The sequence below is a fragment of the Harpegnathos saltator genome, unplaced genomic scaffold (assembly GCF_003227715.2).
Source record: "Harpegnathos saltator strain DR-91 unplaced genomic scaffold, Hsal_v8.6 scaffold338, whole genome shotgun sequence".
Lineage (NCBI taxonomy): Eukaryota > Metazoa > Arthropoda > Insecta > Hymenoptera > Formicidae > Harpegnathos > Harpegnathos saltator.
In genome coordinates, this window is record NW_020230137.1 from 27,125 (window position 1) to 45,548 (window position 18,424).

Below are 18,424 nucleotides of genomic sequence, written 5' to 3' on the forward strand. Positions count from 1 at the left end.
AAACGTATGTGATAATTTCGGATTTCCTTTCATCTTCATCCAGCAGTGATGAAGATGAGTATTTTCTTCGAAATCCGAGGCGAATTGTTCCTAAAATGAAAAACTTTTTGCAAATAGTACATCAATATTCCGATCACGACGTAAGTTTATTGTTATAATTTAGCTTGTGAAAATAAAAGTAGAAAGTAATTTTTATTTTTGTTGTAGTTCAAATCCCAGTTTCGAGGGCAACAGCATATGATATTATAAATAATTTCGAAAATTCGACGTTCTATTCTGGTGATACAAGCCACGGAGGTATTAAACCGTCCTCTGCTGAATCACACGTTTTATCTTTTTTGTGGTAAGTTTTACATATACATGTATAGTTTTTAATTCATCCACCACTCATATTATATATATATATATAATATTAAAAAGATTTCAAAAAATATTACTTTGTATAGGTTTGCAGGAAATAAAGTGTGCTTAAGAGATGTTGCACAAAGATTTGGAGTATGCGCTACAACGATTTTTCGACAAAATAAAAAAATGATGGATTTTCTATGCGATATAACTGGAAACGTCATCAAATTTTCTGACAAAGAAAATACTGCAAACGAATTCCTTCAAGTATGTATATTTAATTAATGTATTTTAATGAAGCTAAAGCTAGCAGCCGATTCATAGCTGAATTATGAAAGCAGTAGTTTTTAATTATTATTTAATAAATGTCAATTTCTTGTTAATTAATTATTTAATGCTAAAAATTTTTCTATTATTCTTTAGTTCTAAACAGTGCTTATGTGAATTTGCTACTAGTTTCAGCTTTATTGTATTTTATGTATGTTTTTCTAATGAGTTATTTAATGTATATGTATATAAAATTGAAGATTGCAGGATTTCCGAAAGTTCTTGGCTGCATTGATGGGACTTTCATTAAAGTCCGAACGCCAGCCCACAAAATAAAATCGACATATGTAAATAGACATGACATCCCTTCGATAACATTGCAGGGCATATGTGATGCTCGAAAGAGATTTATAGATACATTTACAGGAATCCCGTCGAAAATTCACGATGCGCGCGTACTCAAATTATCAGATATATGCGACGAGTTGCCAGGAATATGTGAAGGCGGAAAATATCACATTCTAGGCGATGGAGCGTATCCAATAAGAGAATGACTTATTATACCATTTAAAGACTACGGAAATCTGTCTGCAAAGGATAAACAATTTAATAAAATGCTGTCTGCGACTCGAGTATTGATCGAGAATGCGTTTGGACTGTTGAAAGGTCGTTTTCGACAATTAATCGAAGTTGATCTACATACTGTTGATAAAATATCAAAATTTATTACATCATGTTGCGTTTTGCATAACTTATGCATAGACAACAACGATAACTTTGATGTCGATATTGTTATAGAAAACAATGAAGATTATAATAATGAAGGCAGAGGTCAACAAGAAGCTCTATTACGAAGATTAGGGGAAGTAAAAAGAAACCAATTGATGAATGTACTTTTTCCATGAAATAAAAATTAATACAATATGAAATTATCAAACGTTTATTTGTCTTGTGGCAAATAAGTACATACTTTCCAATAAAAAGCAAAACATATAAAAACAAAGCATATTTTTTTTATAACACGTACATATTGATTATTTTTTCAAAATTCATATATTATATCTCTTATTTATTTCATAAACATGTAATTTTTTAACATACACGCTTTTTCAAAAAGTTTGATTGTAAAATTAAATAACACTGTTTTAAAATTAAATAACACAATAAGTTTATTTTATACTGGTTCATACTTAATAGTCTGAGCAGTACTATATCTTTCGTAAAGTGCGAAAATCAAAATATGCATACGCTAATATTAAAAACCAGTAATATTAAAAACAAAGACATACAATTAGTAAACGTACAAAATTATAAGAGAAAAAAAAATAATTAAAATTATATATCACATCCAGCGTTTTAGTTAGGAACTTTCATATTAACATATGGTTCAGGCTGATTTTACATTAGTCTTTCTTTGGTTTTTTTTAATATTTGCTTGTTTCTGTATCATCTTACTTTAGTTCCCGCTACTTTTGTTTGGCGAACAACTCCCGTATTAAATTCAACTTTTCTTGGTGACGTCTTTCTTTTGCCGCTTCTTTATTTTTCCAGTATTCCATCCTTTTATCAATATCACTTGGTTTCGATTTTTTTGTCTTCGGTGGTGAGCTATCAATAGAATGTGTAGAGGCACTATCATTGCAGATTTCTTCCGACATTCTTGTATTCAATTTAGGATATTTAACGCTCCTTGCATTTAGCAACACCTCGGGCTCAATACTATCGTCCGAATGAGCAATTTTAGGCAATTCTTCTTCGAATGGTACATCCTCTCTAGAGCTGCCTGATTTAGAGTTGTTCTCAACTGCTTTTTTTTTCCTTTTGAGAACGGTTTTATACCGATTTTCAACTTGAAGAGGAGTTTTTAATACGTCCAACATCGTCAGCATATCTTTTGAAATTTGCGCCCACATCAATTTTTTAGTTTTGAATTTTTTCATGGGACCAATATCCGACATATATGTTTCATATTTATCGAGAAGAAACGATGTTCCTGAATTGCTCCAATAATCTGAAAATCACGTTGTTTAATGATTAATACAATACAGCACCTACATTATAGCACCAGTAAACCTATTAGTAGGTATTACAATAATGTAAAAATTTTGTGAAGTCAAAGATTTTAAAAAATCTTTTATATTTTATATTACATTTTTCATATTATATTTATTTCATTTATATTATATTTATATATATTCTATTATACATATATATTGTATGTATTTTATTTGTTAATAACATATTTAGATTATATTTATTAACGTATCATTCTTCGTTTCGTATCGTATTAATTTTCTGCTCGAATATAACAAATACCATATTTTATAGTACATTATCATAGTGCTATGAATAGTCGTAAATGCTTTATTAAAACAGATTTACCGCTACTCTTCTTTCCTTTTTTATCGTACTCCTGCGATTGTGATTCATTCTGATCATATTCCTGTGATTCAAAGGATTCAAACATGAGTGCTTCATTTTCTTTATTCTACTCCGATAGCTGATCTTCATTGCTGCGATTATCACCATGAATATTCGCGTGGAATATCAATTGTTCTCTGTAATACAAAATATATTGACATTTTACACTGCCATATACAGGGTGAGTAAGGATCCTCTGCAACAAACTTAGACAGATTGTTTGGAAAGTCATTCTGATTAAAAAATGTCATATGAATATAGATCCTATTCTTAATATTTACAGACCTCAAATGTTCGACAGAATTTGACAATCACTGCTACGATGGTGTAATAAAATGTAATCAGATGGTGTAATCAGTGATGGTGTAATCAGATTCAGAATAAACACTTTGAACAACTCCTGTAAACTGTCCGCAAGGATACTTGAAGAAATAAATGCATAATTCATTTCATAACTGTACATGTCACCTAAATTTTACAACTTCTGTAACTATGTACATATTAAGAATAGGACCTGTGTTCATATAACATTTTTTACTCAGAATGACCTTCCAAACAATTTGTCAAAGTTTGTTGCAGAGGTCCTCTGACTTACCCTTTATTTTTTTTTAATTTTTTTTCTGTTGTGTACATTTGAATTCTGTAGAACTTTGATTCTTTGAAGAAATAATGAAAAATAAGATTGCTTGGAATTAATATATGTATGTAAGAAACTGAAGAGTTCCTGTTTACCCTAAAGTAAACTTACTTATTTTTTTAAAGTAAACTTGTAAAATAAAATGGTAATTATATTTTATAAAATAAACTTTGCTCTTAACTTCTTAATGTGCTTTTTCGGAAGATTTTGATAGCTTGCAATTAATACATCTCAAAAAAATTTTACTTACTCATCTTCAATCACTCGAGATATTTCTTCAATTTTCTGATTTTCGCTTCCATGTAGAACACACAATCCATTTTTAATCACAAGTTTTATATATTGTATGCTGTAGGTATCGTCATCTGAAATTAATTGACACAAGAATCAATAATATTCAGTTAATATTCTTTTATGTATATATTTTTGAATATCAAATGAATTGTGTTTTACAAGCTTTACAAGGGGTTATATATGCATTCAAGTTTTTCGAGTAGACAATATCCAAAAACTATTATGTACATAAGTACATATGTCTTTGCCGACAATTTATTTATACTACGGGAATAACCTCAAAATCCAAAATCATGCAAGTCCTATATAATTCTATACTTACTCATTATTTTATTGTATAACTCTGTTTCGCTTGATAGAAGTTTTAACGAGAGCATGTCATTATTGACTTTGAAAGAAATGCTTAATTCTTCTGATTGTTCCATAGTGAAGTTTACGTTAATGCATATATTTTCTTTCAATCCGAGGCGAATCGGTTCTTATGCGCACTCATCAAGTCATGAGTGTTTCATTGGGCGTGCAAAAAAACTTGCACTGTCGGTAAACTCGGGTAGTGTCGCCTAAACTCCACGAGTTCTTAATGCGCACTCAGTGCATCCCAATAAAAAACGCTATAATAGCAGAAAGAAGAGGTGGAGTCATGGGCCGTATAACGCAGAGAGAAGCCTGAGAGCGGGCATGGCTGCATTTACAGCGTTATCGAAAAGTTGGCTGATTCGAAGCGCCAACTGGGTCCATTTTTCATGAACATGAACTACTAAGCCAATGACCACGATTTGTTGGTACTATTCCGTGCTAAGTCCATAATTATTTGGTTCTGTTCTGTGCTATGTTCACGAGCGAGCTAGATTAGTTCGGTAAAAACGGAGAATCGGTCTTTGTCTCACCACCAGCGAATAGATAATCGCGACGATAAATTGAAACGAGCCAGCAGCGATCTTATCGTAAGACAGACGTCGGCGTCCCCCCTTTCATCTCCTGATTTTCTTTTCACGTTGCTTTATATTCATAATTCAGGAAGAAAATTATTTCGAGAGTTCGGACGATTTCTAGCAATGACGCGACAAAGATAACGCACGGCCACATTAATTTGTCATAATTTGTATATTACTTATAATTACATAACCGCCCATATATGCAAATTATAGATAATTATTGCGCGTATGTTTTAATATTGTACAATGATATATAATACAACTTCATTTTTTGCCAGTAATATTTTTAAGATCTTCGTTGAGGTCGTGAATTTATTCTTTTCTTTATCAATCAGTTTTTTGCAAAAAGTAAGATTTTTTAAATAAAATATAAAATGTTTCTCTTTTCTTCTCTCCGAAGAGTTAATTAAAAATATGTACTCCACAGAGTCAACTAAAAAATGTATACTCAGGAGAGTCAATTTAAAAGTGTATTCCGAAAAGTCAATTTAACAGCGTATTCCGAAGAGTCAATTTGAAAGCGTACTCTGAAAAATCAAACTAATATTGTAATCCGAAAAGTCAATTTATAATAGAATATTTATTTCGATGATTCAGCTAAAGAAAGAATATTTATTATTATATCGAGAGAATAATATTTAATTTATTATTTATACTTATCTTACTTACGCTTACCTTCTTTGAATGAAAAATTTAATTTGTCGACTGATTCAGATTCAGATTTGTTAAAATATTTCTTATGCGCAACTCTTGAACAGATAGGTAGTAAAATAATTTTCTTTCTTTACGAATTTTATAAACTTTTCACTAACATAAAAATTGAAAGATTCTCAGAAAACAAATAACTTTTCTTGAACATTTAAACCAAAGGAAAATCTTTTCCCATTAATAAAGAATGAATAATTAATATCTCACACAAGAGGAATCTTCATCCTTGGAATCACCGCGCGATTTTGCTTTTACAAAAATATAATATTGATGTAATAATAACAAATGCTATCCAAAAACGGTGCAAATCTTAAAGGTTTTTGAAAAATGCAGTTTGAAGTTTAGTCTTTTCTGTTAATATCGTTATAGCAGAAGAATTACCAATTTGCTTCAGTAGCACAGTGGATCAGGCTTTGTGATATGAGCGTAAAGGTTGTTCAAGTGTGTTATTTTTACTATCTCAGGGAGAACTATGTAGAATGTATAATAATACGCAGACAAATTCTTTACATAATCATACTTGTTTCTTTTTAGCGTGAATAAAAATGATCAATGCTAACATGATAAGTGTATATCGCAATTGTACGTGTATACATATACACACACATACACACGTATATCAATGATGTCAAAACCGAACAATTCGTGAAAATTTTTTATTGATCGCAATTGTACGCAAAGACGAAAGAGAAGTACACGGGTCTCCACGGGTATCTCGTCATATTAATTGTCTACGAGCTGATAAACAGTTGATCTCTGGTATTTACAAGTAACGCTTGTCCGCAGCTTGTTCGGTTTTGACATCATTGGTATCAGTGATGCGAATATTTGGTGACGGGCTTGCACGAGGATTCCCCCCTCCCAAATGGGGAGGAAACTACTGGCGGGGGGATACCCGAACCACCACCGCCAGGGGAGGACCGGACCCCTATCAAGCCTGAGGAGAGGAGGAGAAGGGCCTCCCCCCCACCGAAGGAAGAAGGAACTGCAGTAGTTCCTACTGCCTCACAGGCAAAAACCCAGGAGAGAAAAGGGGTTCTAACAGGCAACCTCATCGATTTCGACTGGGAACCGGAGACCACCCAGGAACCGACACCTCTGCCCAGAAGGAAAAGGAGAGGGGAAGAGGAGGAGGCCCATAGGGATGAAGACGACCCGAAGGTAAGGAGGGTGGAGCCCTTGGGCACACCCCAGCAGCGGTGGAGAGGGGGGAGTCGGTGGGAGCGCTGCCCCTGGCCCCCCTCAGGTTGGTCCCCCCTCGTACCTCCCAGAGGAGGAAACCACGCAGGTAGGGAGCTCCCATATCTCTAAGGTGTCTCTGCAGAGACACCCGCGATGGAGGCCACCACGGCCGAAACCCCCTCCGGGGAGACCGAGACGGCAGAGCCGTCGGAAGTCTCCCACGAGGAGGGGGTTGAAGTAGGCAGCCCGGAGGAGGCGTGAAAGGCCTAGCCTTCACGCTACTCCGGGCCCTACAGGCCAACCTCGGCCGCGGCGCCCGGGCTCAGGATCTCTGCTTGCAGAGAATGGCCGAGCTGGGCGCCGGGCTGGGGGTGGTCGCCGAGCCGTACTGGGTGCCGGTACCAGGTCCGAACTAGTCCGGCAGCCCGGACGGCTCGGTGGCCATGGTGGCGAACCCTGCGGCGGGGACCCCTCCCTGTACTTTTAGGGAGAACGGGTCCTCGTACGTGGCGGTCGATTGGGGGCCCATCACTGTGGTGGGGGTGTATCTCCCCTACCGCAGGAATAAGGCCGGTCTCGGGGAGCTCGCCCCAGTGAAGAGGATCCTCGACAGGATCGGGGAATTGGTACGTAGGTGCCATCCCCGACCTGTCGTGATTGCCGGGGACTTCAACGCCCACTCGGAAGGGTGGGGCTGCAGTCCCCGGCAAAGGGACCCTCGGGGCGAGTCCGTGATCGGCTGGGCAGCGGGGCTGGGCCTCCTGTTAATGAACAGAGGCTCAACCAGCACCTGTGTGCGGCCGAGGGGGAGTTCGGTCATAGATTTGACCTGGGCCAGCCCCTCGGCCGCCAGGATGTTCCACGAATGGAGGGTGGAGGCGGAGGGCGAATCGCTGTCTGATCACAGACATATAGCGTGGGCCCTCCGCCTCCCCAAACCCGCACAGGTGCTGGCCCGCTGCCTAGGGGAGGGGAACTTTCCACTTCCCAAAAGATGGGCTCTTAATCGACTAGATTCGGGCAGGTTTCGGGCGGCCGTCCTTGCGGCCACGTGGCACCTAGATGTGGGGCCAGGTGAGTGGGACCCCAGCCCCACGGATGGGGCTGGGAAATAGTGGGCATTGTGGCGTCGGCATGCGACGTCGCGATGCCCCAATCCCCCCCCCGCCGGCGCCGGGCCATGTACTGGTGGACGGAGGAGCTGGAGGCACTCCGAGACTCCTCCGTCCACGCCAGACGGGCGTACTATCGGGCCCGGCGACGAGGCGGGGACGCCGCAAGGACAAAAGAGGGCTACCTGAGAGCCAGGAAAGCCCTCAAGGTCGCCATCGTCGAGGCCAAGCGAGCGGCCTGGGAGCAGATGGTGAGCTCCCTGGACGACGATCCGTGAGGGGCGTCCATACAAAAGGGTCATGGGGAAGATCCGCCCCATGGGTGCCCCCACCAACGGAGACGTTGGACCGCCGGGCCCTCCGAAGGGTTCCTGGGATGCCCTCTTTCCGAGGGCAGAAGGGGGCCCCCCCATGATCCCGACCCCTCCGTTGGGGAGGGTGATTGGGACGAGGGTCTGGCGGTGAGTCCAGAGGAGCTCACTGCGACCAGGAAAAGGCTCGGGGCCAAGGGGAAAGCCCCTGGCCCCGACGGAATTCCTGGCCGGGCCTGGACCCTCGCCCTCGGCGAGGGGAAACTTGTCCGAAGCCACACGCAGGGTTTTCAGCGGGTGTCTGAGGGAGGGGGTAGTCCCCCAGAGTGGAGGAGGGCCAGACTGGTCCTCCTCCCCAAGTAGGGCAAAGCACCCGGGGAGTGCGTCGGCCTATAGGCCGATATGCCTGCTGGACGAGGCGGGCAAGATGCTGGAGCGCATCGTTGCCGACCGCCTCGTCCAGCACCTGTCCTCGGAGGGGCCGGACCTCCACGACCGCCAGTACGGGTTCAGGCCCGGAAGGTCAACGCTGGATGCTATCCAGTGCTTCCGGGACCTGACCCGGGCGGTCGTGGAGGAGGAGGGCGAGGTGTTGTTGGCAGCGTCGTTAGATATAAACGAACGCCTTCAACACCTGCCCTGGCCGGAGATTGGACGGGCCCTCGAACACCACGGGGTGCCCGTCTATCTCCGGCGAATCCTATCGGCCTACTTCGGGGGCAGGGACCTCGCCTTCCCAGTGGAGGGCGGGTTCAAGGCCGGCGCGCTATGGAGCGCGGTGTTCCGCAGGGGTCGGTTCTCGGCCCCCTGCTATGGAACATCGCGTTTCGACCGGGTGCTGCGCACTCCGCTTCCCCTCGGTTGCCACGTCGTCTGCTACGCAGACGACACGGCGTGGTAGCCGGGGGGGAGAGCTGGGGGGAAGCCCGCCTCCGCGCGGAGACGGCATTGGTGTCAGTGGTGAGTACCATCAGAGACCTACCAAGGTAGCGCCCCAAAAGACCCAGGCCATGTTCTTTCACGGCCGGGGTCGGAGGGTGCCGCCAGGGACCCGGGTACTCGTAGATGGAGTCCACGTCCGCGTCGGGCCGACGATGAGATATCTCGGCCTGACGCTGACAGCCGGTGGAGCTTCGGACCCCACTTTGGGGAACTGGCCCCCAGGGTGCACAAGGCAGGACTGGCGGTGGCCAGCCTGACGCGCACCCAAGGGGGCCCAGGATGAAGAGCTCGCCGCCTGTACGTCACGGCGGTGCTCTCGATCGCCCTGTACGGGGCGCCCATCTGGGCGCCACAGCTGGGGGCCTGCCGCAGAGGCAAGTGCGCACTGCGGCAGGCCCTGAGGCCCGTGCTCATCAGGGCGATTCGGGGGTACCGGACCGTGTCGTACATGGCGGCGACCACCCTGGCCGGCGTCCCCCCTGTGGAGCCGAGGAGGCGGCATCTCCTTTACTGGAGGGTAAAGAAGCTTCACAGGGAGGGAAGAATGTCGGCCAGGGCCCTAAGGGGTCTGAAGCTCCAAGCCGAGGCCCGACCCGGGAGAGGTGGGAGGACTTATTGTCCGACCCCCGGGCTCCCGGGCCAGCGACGGCAGCGGCTGTCCGCCCTGCCTGTCCGAATTGACAGGCAGGAGGGACGTGGACTATCCTTCTGTCTGCGCAGGTGCTGACCGGGCACGGGTGCTTCGGTCGGTACCTGTGCCGGATAAGGAAGGAGCTCACCACTCGATGCCACCACTGCCCCGCGGCGGAGGACACGGCGCACCACACCCTGGTCGCGTGCCCAGCATGGCCGGGGAGCGCGGTGTCCTCTGCGGGGCGGTGGGATGCCGAGAGGGGGAGCTCTCGCTCCCGCACATGGTCAAAGCCATGTGCGGGAGCGAGGAGGCGTGGACAGCGGCGGTCTCCTTCTGTGAGACAGTAATGTCCCAGAAGGAGACCGCCGAGTGGGGGCGAAAGACAGTACCGGGGCTGCGGGGAGCAGCTCCCGGGCGGACAACGCCCCCAGGGGACGAGGGACGCGACAGCGGGCCCGGGGCAGCGCCGGCCGAGGGGGGCTCACAGACCGCGAGGGTAGGGAGTCCCCTCGGCCGCCACGGGCCCGCCACCGGTCGCAAGGGGGGGAGTAGGGGGGCGGCGAGACGCCTTCCCTACCTTCTTCCCCGAGCGACCGGACAAGTAGGGACAGGGGGGAGCGGTGCCCCGGTTGGGGCCGGGCCCGCTCCCCTACAAATCCTCCCCTCCCTGACTAGCAGGGAGGGGGGTAAGGAGGGAGGGCGGATGTCCTCTTCCTCCTTGACAGGAGACACCAGAAGGCCAACCGGCGGGGGGTAACCGTCGGGGACCGCCCTTGGATTCCCTTCGTGGAACAGGGCGCGGTACACAGATGGCGAGGGGCTCCCGGAAGGGAGCCCTGGGGCCGGGGGGTTGGGGAGGGAATACGGGAGTAGTTCCCCCGACTCCCTTCTCATGGTCCGACAGGTAGACATCCCGCAGGGGTTTTAGTCGGTAAGAGTCCGACATAACCCCCTTCCCTCCAAGGGGAGGAGGTATCCATGATGGATTTCCCCTGCGTGACCAAGAAAAAAAAGAGAAAGGATTCCCCCCTCCCTCTCCATGCACGCACATAGCCGGCTCGGTCTATCCGTGTGAGCCACGCGATCGGCAATCGTCGACGCGCCGAGCGAGCGAGAGAGAGAGAAATAATTCCCTCCTTGTCGCTCTCGTTCTCGCTCAGCGAAGCCTAATTCTTTCTTGCCCATAATCTGAATCGCGGGGCGACTGTCTCTCTCTCTCTTTCCTCTCTATGACAATACTGAAAAGTTTTGTCTACTCGGCGCACCGAAATTATTACAAATAATTTTATTATTAATAATATTATTATTTGTAATATATATTATTTGTAATATTATTATATATTATTTTGTAATTTTATTTGTAATTGTATAATAATGTTACAAATAATACAAATTTTTACAAATTTTATTTGTAAAATTTATATCATTTCGTAATATTATTTGTAATAGTATTAATAATATTCGGCGCCAAGAAAATGAAATATATTTTATTAATTATTTTGCGGAGTCGGGCAGGTTCACAGGTTTGATTATTGAATTGTTTAATAATATTTTAAGAATAATTTTAAGTTATACAAGGATGTAGTATGAATATAAAAGAATATTGTAACAGAATCAAGAAGTACGAATGAAACCTCTTTGCTTTTATTACAATATCCTGTAAGTTAATAAATATTTTTCATACAGTATTAAATAATCTCCAAAAACAATTACATCCGTGAAATTTTCTATCTGCGCGAAAAAATTCATAAAATATATTTGTTTCGTCGCTCTAAATGAGAAAACTCTCAGAACAATGTCATAGTTGTTCAGTGCACTACTCAATAAAAATATAATAATACTATGTTTGTATGTGTGAAGAATATTTGTTAACTTACAGGATATTGTAATAAAAGCAAGGAGGTTTTATTTCGTACTTCTAAGGCCAAGACTTATTAACGGCTAAAGACATATTCGAATTGATCTTGCCTTAATTGGTCGGATCAGTGATCGGTCTTGCCTTAATTCCAAGCCTCATAACTCGGAAAGTACTCGATGAAATGTAACTTTGTTAGAGTGTTTTGGAAAGCTCTCGAGATAAGCAACAAGAATATGTAAAAAAAATCGTAGTTTCTATTTAAAAAACATTAATGACCTTGGCCTGATTTTGACAAGGTCATTCAAGGTCAAGTCCGCATTTCCGTCATGTGTCGTCTTCAAGTCATGCAACTTTCGTTCGAAAAATTTTTTAATAAAATCATCGATAATGGACCATATCACTTTAGTTAAAAGTCTGGAAACGGTCAAATACCTTCGAAACGAAACATTTTTAAGAAAAATGTTTCAACTAAAGTTGTAGGGTTTTAAGTTCTATTGAATGATCTATATCCAGTTTGACCTTGAGTAGAGGAGTCAAGGCGAGGTCAATGCCAACATGATTTTTTTAAATGGAACATCCCATTTTTATCGGACAGTGTTAAAAATGACAGCAGACGTTTCCAAAAAACGCTACTGATGACCTATTTTTGTTTTGAGAATTGTCTGAGTTATGAGCTTTAGAATTTACGGGCCGCCAGCATTAGTATCAGGTTGTAGTATAAAGAAATCCATTATTTTTGCATGAAATTGAAGGCTTTAATTAACATGGTTTAGAATGATCCGATTTAGGTCAAATATGCGCCGTTTTGTTCGATAACTTGTTTGCCATTTTGAAGGTAATTTCATTATGCCTCTCTCATAGAAAGTCCTCGTCCCTATTGGCAAAAAATTGAGACAGTCGATTTTCACAAAGCCTCTCTTTGAAGCGAATTTTTCACCAGCAAAATTGTTCGCCATGGACAGGAACAGATGGTAATCACTTGGTTGCCAGGTTAAAACCCTACAACTTTACGTTCGAAACAGTTCTTAAAAATGTTTCGTTTTCGAGGATTTGACCAGTTTCCAGACATTTTCAACTAAATCCGGACTATAAGGTGGATGCATAAGAACCTCCCACAAGCTCCCGGAGCTTCTGGCGAGTCACTATCGATGTGTGTGGCCTGGCGTTGTCCTGATGGAACACAAATTCCTCTCTTATTGGCCAAAGCTGGCCGCTTCTAGTGCGATTGCTTCCTTCAGACGGTCCAATTGTTGACAGTACAGTTCGAGTTAAGAGTTTTGCCGTAGGGGGAGCACTCATAGTAGAATTCCCTGCCAATCCCACCAAACACACAGCAAAACCTTCCTGGCCGTCAATCCTGGCTTGGCCACCTTTCCGCCGGCTCACCGCGATTCGACCACGACCGTTTTCGCTGACGTTGTCGTAAGTGTCCACTTTTCACCACCAGTGACCAACCGCTTCAGAAATGGTCGATTTTATTGCGATTCAGCAGCGGATTCGCAGATGGAAAATTCGGTCCATGAGGTTTTTTTTGCGTTAACTCGTGTGGCACCATACATCGAGCTTCTTTTTATCTCAGCCTTATTCAAATGGTTCCAAACGGTTTTTGTGCAATCTTTAGCTCTTGGGCAATCGAAAACAGTGCTTTACATGACGGTCGGACTCGACATGTCCATGATTTATCGATATTTTCGACAATTGGCCTTCCAGTGCGTGGTGCATCTTTGACATCGAAATTACCGGAACGGAATCGACGAAACCAAATTGCGCGTGATTGGCTGTTACAGTATCAGGACCATAATCCACTATTCACATTTTCAGCCGCCTGGCTTGCATTTTCGCCTTTATCGAAGAAAAACTGAAAATATAGCGTATTTTTCTCTTTGCTAGTGTCCATCTTTTGACGCGCGCTCAAATAAAACTGACAAGGGACATTCGGCAACGCGGAAATTCAAAAAAATCTGAAACTCTGCATAATTGTAGAGCAGATATACCTAATAACAAAACAATTTTTCGTTGGTGCCCAAAAACGGTTTTAAGGGTGGAAACAACCCCTTGAACAAAGTTGATTTTTGTCTTTCTAAGCGAATATTATCGAAACTATTAAAGATATGAAAAAATGTTTTAGACAAAAGTTTTATGGTTTTAAAAGTACTTTATTATGCTATATTTAGATTTTTTAAAAATGTAAAATTGTGTATAAAATACCCCCCCTCCTTCTCTTTTTTCAAATTGTTAAAATCAATTGTCCAACCAAAATAAAGCTTATTTTATGACAAATTCAACCATATATAATAACATTATGTTTGGAAAAGGCAATATTGAAAAAAAAATTAAACATGCTCTTATATGTATGCTACGCGTACCAAACTTAAGGATTCGCTACTTGACGATGGCATTTCTTTCTTCCTCAAATCTTCCTCATAATTGCAAACTGTAAAAGATAAGGAAGGAAGAAAATAGAAAATCTAAAAAAGCAATAAAGTTGATGTTAAGAAGTAAGTAGGAGAAAAATAGCATGATAAGGATACAGTCACTAATATTTAAAAATGTTATAAATTATAAAATTTCACGTAATAGACGTTTATTTTGCCAACATTGCGGCTACCTTTTTCATTAATTTAAACGACACGCGTAAATATAAATAAATATGTGTGTGTGTGTATGTGTGTTTTTGTACGTGCGCACGTGTGTGTACATCATGGCAACATGCAAAACACTTGTCACAAGTTTTATGACTGTGCGACCAAAATAGCACTCTTTATCAAGTACAGTGCAATCAAGGTTCATTATATTGACATATGTTATCTTCATTCATTTGCATATAAAAGCTGTCCATTTTGGAATACATTTCAGTGTTATTGAAGCAGTTATTGAAGCAGTACGTATATTATTATTGCTGTGAGAAATGTTTAATTAAAATATCCTTAAGATTTGTATCATAATGTCAGTAATAAATCCAGCTAATGTTATTAATTTGTTAATTGCGACATTTCATTTCACAAATATTGCAATAACTCCTGTTAATCATCAAGAGGTGGAACTCCATGATACAATTACTGATTTAATAAAGAGTGCTATACATCACGATATTACGATCGAACATGAGTGGGGACTTGATTTTGACGATCCATCAGAACCGCATGACGTACAATTTGTAGATGTGTACGATATTGATGCTGAAGAAGATAATTATGGAAATGAAGTTTGCACTGTGGATGATGAAGGTGGAAATGTAAACTTAAATTATAAGAAAAAGGCAATCGAATTTTGGAAGAGTGGAAAGAAAGGACATTTATCTCTTACTTCTGTACAACATCGTTTTAGAAAAGTAAAGTTTAATTAAAAAATAAGAAGAATAATATATAGTAAAATACTTGAGGCTTTTACGGTGTACAGTGACCGGCAGTGATTCGTTCCGCGACAGAGAGAACTCTATTTCCCCTCTCGCGGAACGCATCATTGTCGGTCATTGTACATACAGCTTTGACTATAAGTATAAAGCATCCCAAAAAATTTATTTAAATTGTGTAACAAAAACATACTATATGAATATATGGAGAACATAATATAGTATACGAGTATATGGAAAAATAATATAATAAAAAAATATAATATAAGAATATGTGGAAAATAATATTTATTTTACAATATTTATTGTAATATAATATAATATTAATATAATATAAATTATAATATAAATATAATATACATAAATATAATATACACATTATATTATAAAATATTAATATAATATTTATTGTAAAGAGATTATATATTTACTATGAGTATATGCATTGATTTCTAGGAAAATACAATGAGTTAGAGATGCTTTATACTTATGACCAAAGCTGTAAATTATATAGTTAGAGTCGCGTTGTTTTTTATTTTAAGTTTTACAATTTGATGTTTCGTGAACATTTAATTCGTATATAACTTCTTTTATTTTTGAATTCGAATTGTTTAATATTGAGATTTGTTTTCTTCTAGGTAAAATCTATTCAACAATTGCACAGATGGCAAGAACATGTAATGCGTGGGGGTTCAAATACAGACAAACTTGTAGTTATTGCTGAATATGTTCTTATAAAATTCCAAGAAGCTGTTAATAGAGGACTTATTATTCATGATATAAATCTGCGAAAATGGGCACTAGAAGCAAAGGAACAAGTGGATTTTTCTTCATTTAAAGCAGGAAATTGGTGGATATGGAATTTTAAAAAGGCACATCGTATTACATCACGTAAAATAACTGCATTTAAAACGCGGTCTTCTCATTTAACTGATCTAACTATACGTCAAAACGCTGAGGAATTTGTAAATACAGTAAAGCCACATATTAATGTAATCGGTGCTGAATCAACTTATAATGCGGACGAAAGTGGCTTTAATTTAGAAATACATGCAGGAAGAACATTAGCTAATGTAGGAGTGAAGACAGTTGGAGCTACTATCCAATCTTTATCTGCTATGACTCATAGCTACACCATTATGCCTATTATATCTGCAGATGGACATCTCCTTTCGCCTTTGTATATAGTATTAAAAGAATCTACTGGTGTTTTTGGACCACAAGTAGAACAAACTCTTTTTAGACCAGTGAATATTTACATTGCGGCTTCAAAATCAGGGAAATTGACAACTGAACATTTCAAAAATTGGTTCCAAGAAGTGTATCTACCAAACACTGGAGAGAAAAGTATACTACTGCTTGATTCATGGACAGGACATTGCCCGAACCAATTGGAAGAACTTGTACCAAAAGACAAACATGTAAATATTCTAACAATACCAAAAAAAACAACTGCTTTTATACAGCCATTAGATGTTTTTGGTTTCAGAATCTGGAAAAATTTTGTTCGAAGCTTTTCTGATAGTGTTATTATAAATAATTATGACATAAATTTACATTTACGTAATAACATAATAAAATTGCAATCTTTAACACACAATCAACTGTCTTCTCCAAGATTTCGAAATTTATTTAGATATAGCTGGTATAAAAGTGGTTATTTATCAACACGGCCTGAAAAATTTCATAATCCAATCGATTATTGTTATTTTAAAGAAGAAAAACGTATACCAAAATGTAGCATTTGTGGTAAAATGGCTTTTATACGTTGTGCATGGTGCAAGCAATATTTTGTTTTGAACATTTCTTTGAGCAATATCATTATTGTAATAATTATATAGAATAAATAATATTTTACTGTCCTCAATTCCTGTAAAATTTGTATATATTATAATCCATACCAAAATATAAGATATCTTTCACTCGAATATCTATATCGACTACTTAATTAATAAAACCTATATACTGAATGAAGCAAAACACATACACACAAATGTACACTGAATAAATTTATAAATTATATTTTTCATTATTAAATCCGTGTGTGTTCTCCTTTTTTCTCATATCATTCATTTCTCATTCATTTCCTTTGTTCTTTACAATTGAATTTAAAAGATTATCTATATTAGGGTTATATACACTCTCTCTGCGTCCTCCTTATCATGCTGTTCTTCTTCAACTTACTTCTTAACATCAACTTTATTCTTTTCTTAGATTACCTTTTTTTATTCCTTCCTTACCTTTTACAGTCAGTAATTATGAGGAGAAAGAAATGCCATCGTCAAGCAGCGAACCCATAAGTTTGGTACGCGTAGCATATATAAGAGCATTTTAATTTTTTTTCAATATTGCCTTTTCCAAACATAATGTTATTATATATGGTTGAATTTGTCATAAAATAAGCTTTATTTTGGTTGGACAATTGATTTTAACAATTTGAAAAAAGAGAAGGAGGGGGGTATTTTATACACAATTTTACATTTTTAAAAAATCTAAATATAGCATAATAAAGTACTTTTAAAACCATAAAACTTTTGTCTAAAACATTTTTTCATATCTTTAATAGTTTCGATAATATTCGCTTAGAAAGACAAAAATCAACTTTGTTCAAGGGTTGTTTCCACCCTTAAAACCGTTTTTGGGCACCAACGAAAAATTGTTTTGTTATTAGGTATATCTGCTCTACAATTATGCAGAGTTTCAGATTTTTTTGAATTTCCGCGTTGCCGAATGTCCCTATGTTAGTGAATCGGCCATACTCGATATAAAGTTCTTACGTACATACGACAAAAGGTCGGTATTGTTTATCATACCGTTCCATGTTGTAACAAATATAACGGAGTTAAAGAATTCGCGGCCACAGTGCTGCGATTCTTGTTAACTCGTTATGCCGTCTTTATGTGCTCATAACGATAATTGTCGTTCGTTATATAACGTTACAACACTAATAACGGTTTCAAATGCAATTCTGTACGCGAATGGTAACGACTATTGTCGCTATTCATAAAACCGAAAATCCGGTATTGATGTTGATTATTGTCGACTATTCATAACGCATGGTTCGATACCCCTCGCGGTACGCGTAACGATCACATAACGACAGTATGGTCTGTTCATTTTAAACTGTACTGGGCTGATCTGGATGTAAATAAGTTACCAGTGGGACAAGGTACATTTTCTCACGTCTAACTTATTGCACCAAATTCAAGCAGCTAAAAAGCAAACAAACCATAAGTTAAAGGTTAAAAATGTTTAGAAGCGTCTGAAGTGTCGGAAGTGATGATGTGTTCATTTTAATTGAAGGTCTCTCCACATGTAATATATCGGTAAACATATATTAAAAAGAAAAATTAACACTTAAGGAATTCGGTGAGTAAAAATTGACGTTGTTTTATAATAATTGGTTTGGAGAGAAAGTAATGTATA

At 40.1% G+C, this 18,424-nt stretch overlaps 2 protein-coding genes across 2 annotated transcripts; one reads left to right on the forward strand and one right to left on the reverse strand.

Moving 5' to 3' along the window:
• Positions 1-96: 96 nt before the first annotated feature.
• On the forward strand, positions 97-1,445 carry LOC112588901 (putative nuclease HARBI1). Its single transcript, XM_025300240.1, has 4 exons — positions 97-140; positions 208-343; positions 447-612; positions 873-1,445. The coding sequence occupies exons 3-4, from the start codon at positions 532-534 to the stop codon at positions 1,164-1,166; spliced, it is 375 nt and encodes a 124-aa protein (XP_025156025.1). The 5' UTR covers positions 97-140; positions 208-343; positions 447-531; the 3' UTR covers positions 1,167-1,445.
• Positions 1,446-1,777: 332 nt separating this feature from the next.
• LOC112588900 (uncharacterized) lies at positions 1,778-4,590 on the reverse strand. Its single transcript, XM_025300239.1, has 4 exons — positions 4,287-4,590; positions 3,921-4,035; positions 2,995-3,170; positions 1,778-2,623 (listed from the first exon to the last, which is right to left on the reverse strand). The coding sequence occupies exons 3-4, from the start codon at positions 3,077-3,079 to the stop codon at positions 2,079-2,081; spliced, it is 630 nt and encodes a 209-aa protein (XP_025156024.1). The 5' UTR covers positions 3,080-3,170; positions 3,921-4,035; positions 4,287-4,590; the 3' UTR covers positions 1,778-2,078.
• Between the last annotated feature and the right edge of the window lie 13,834 nt (positions 4,591-18,424).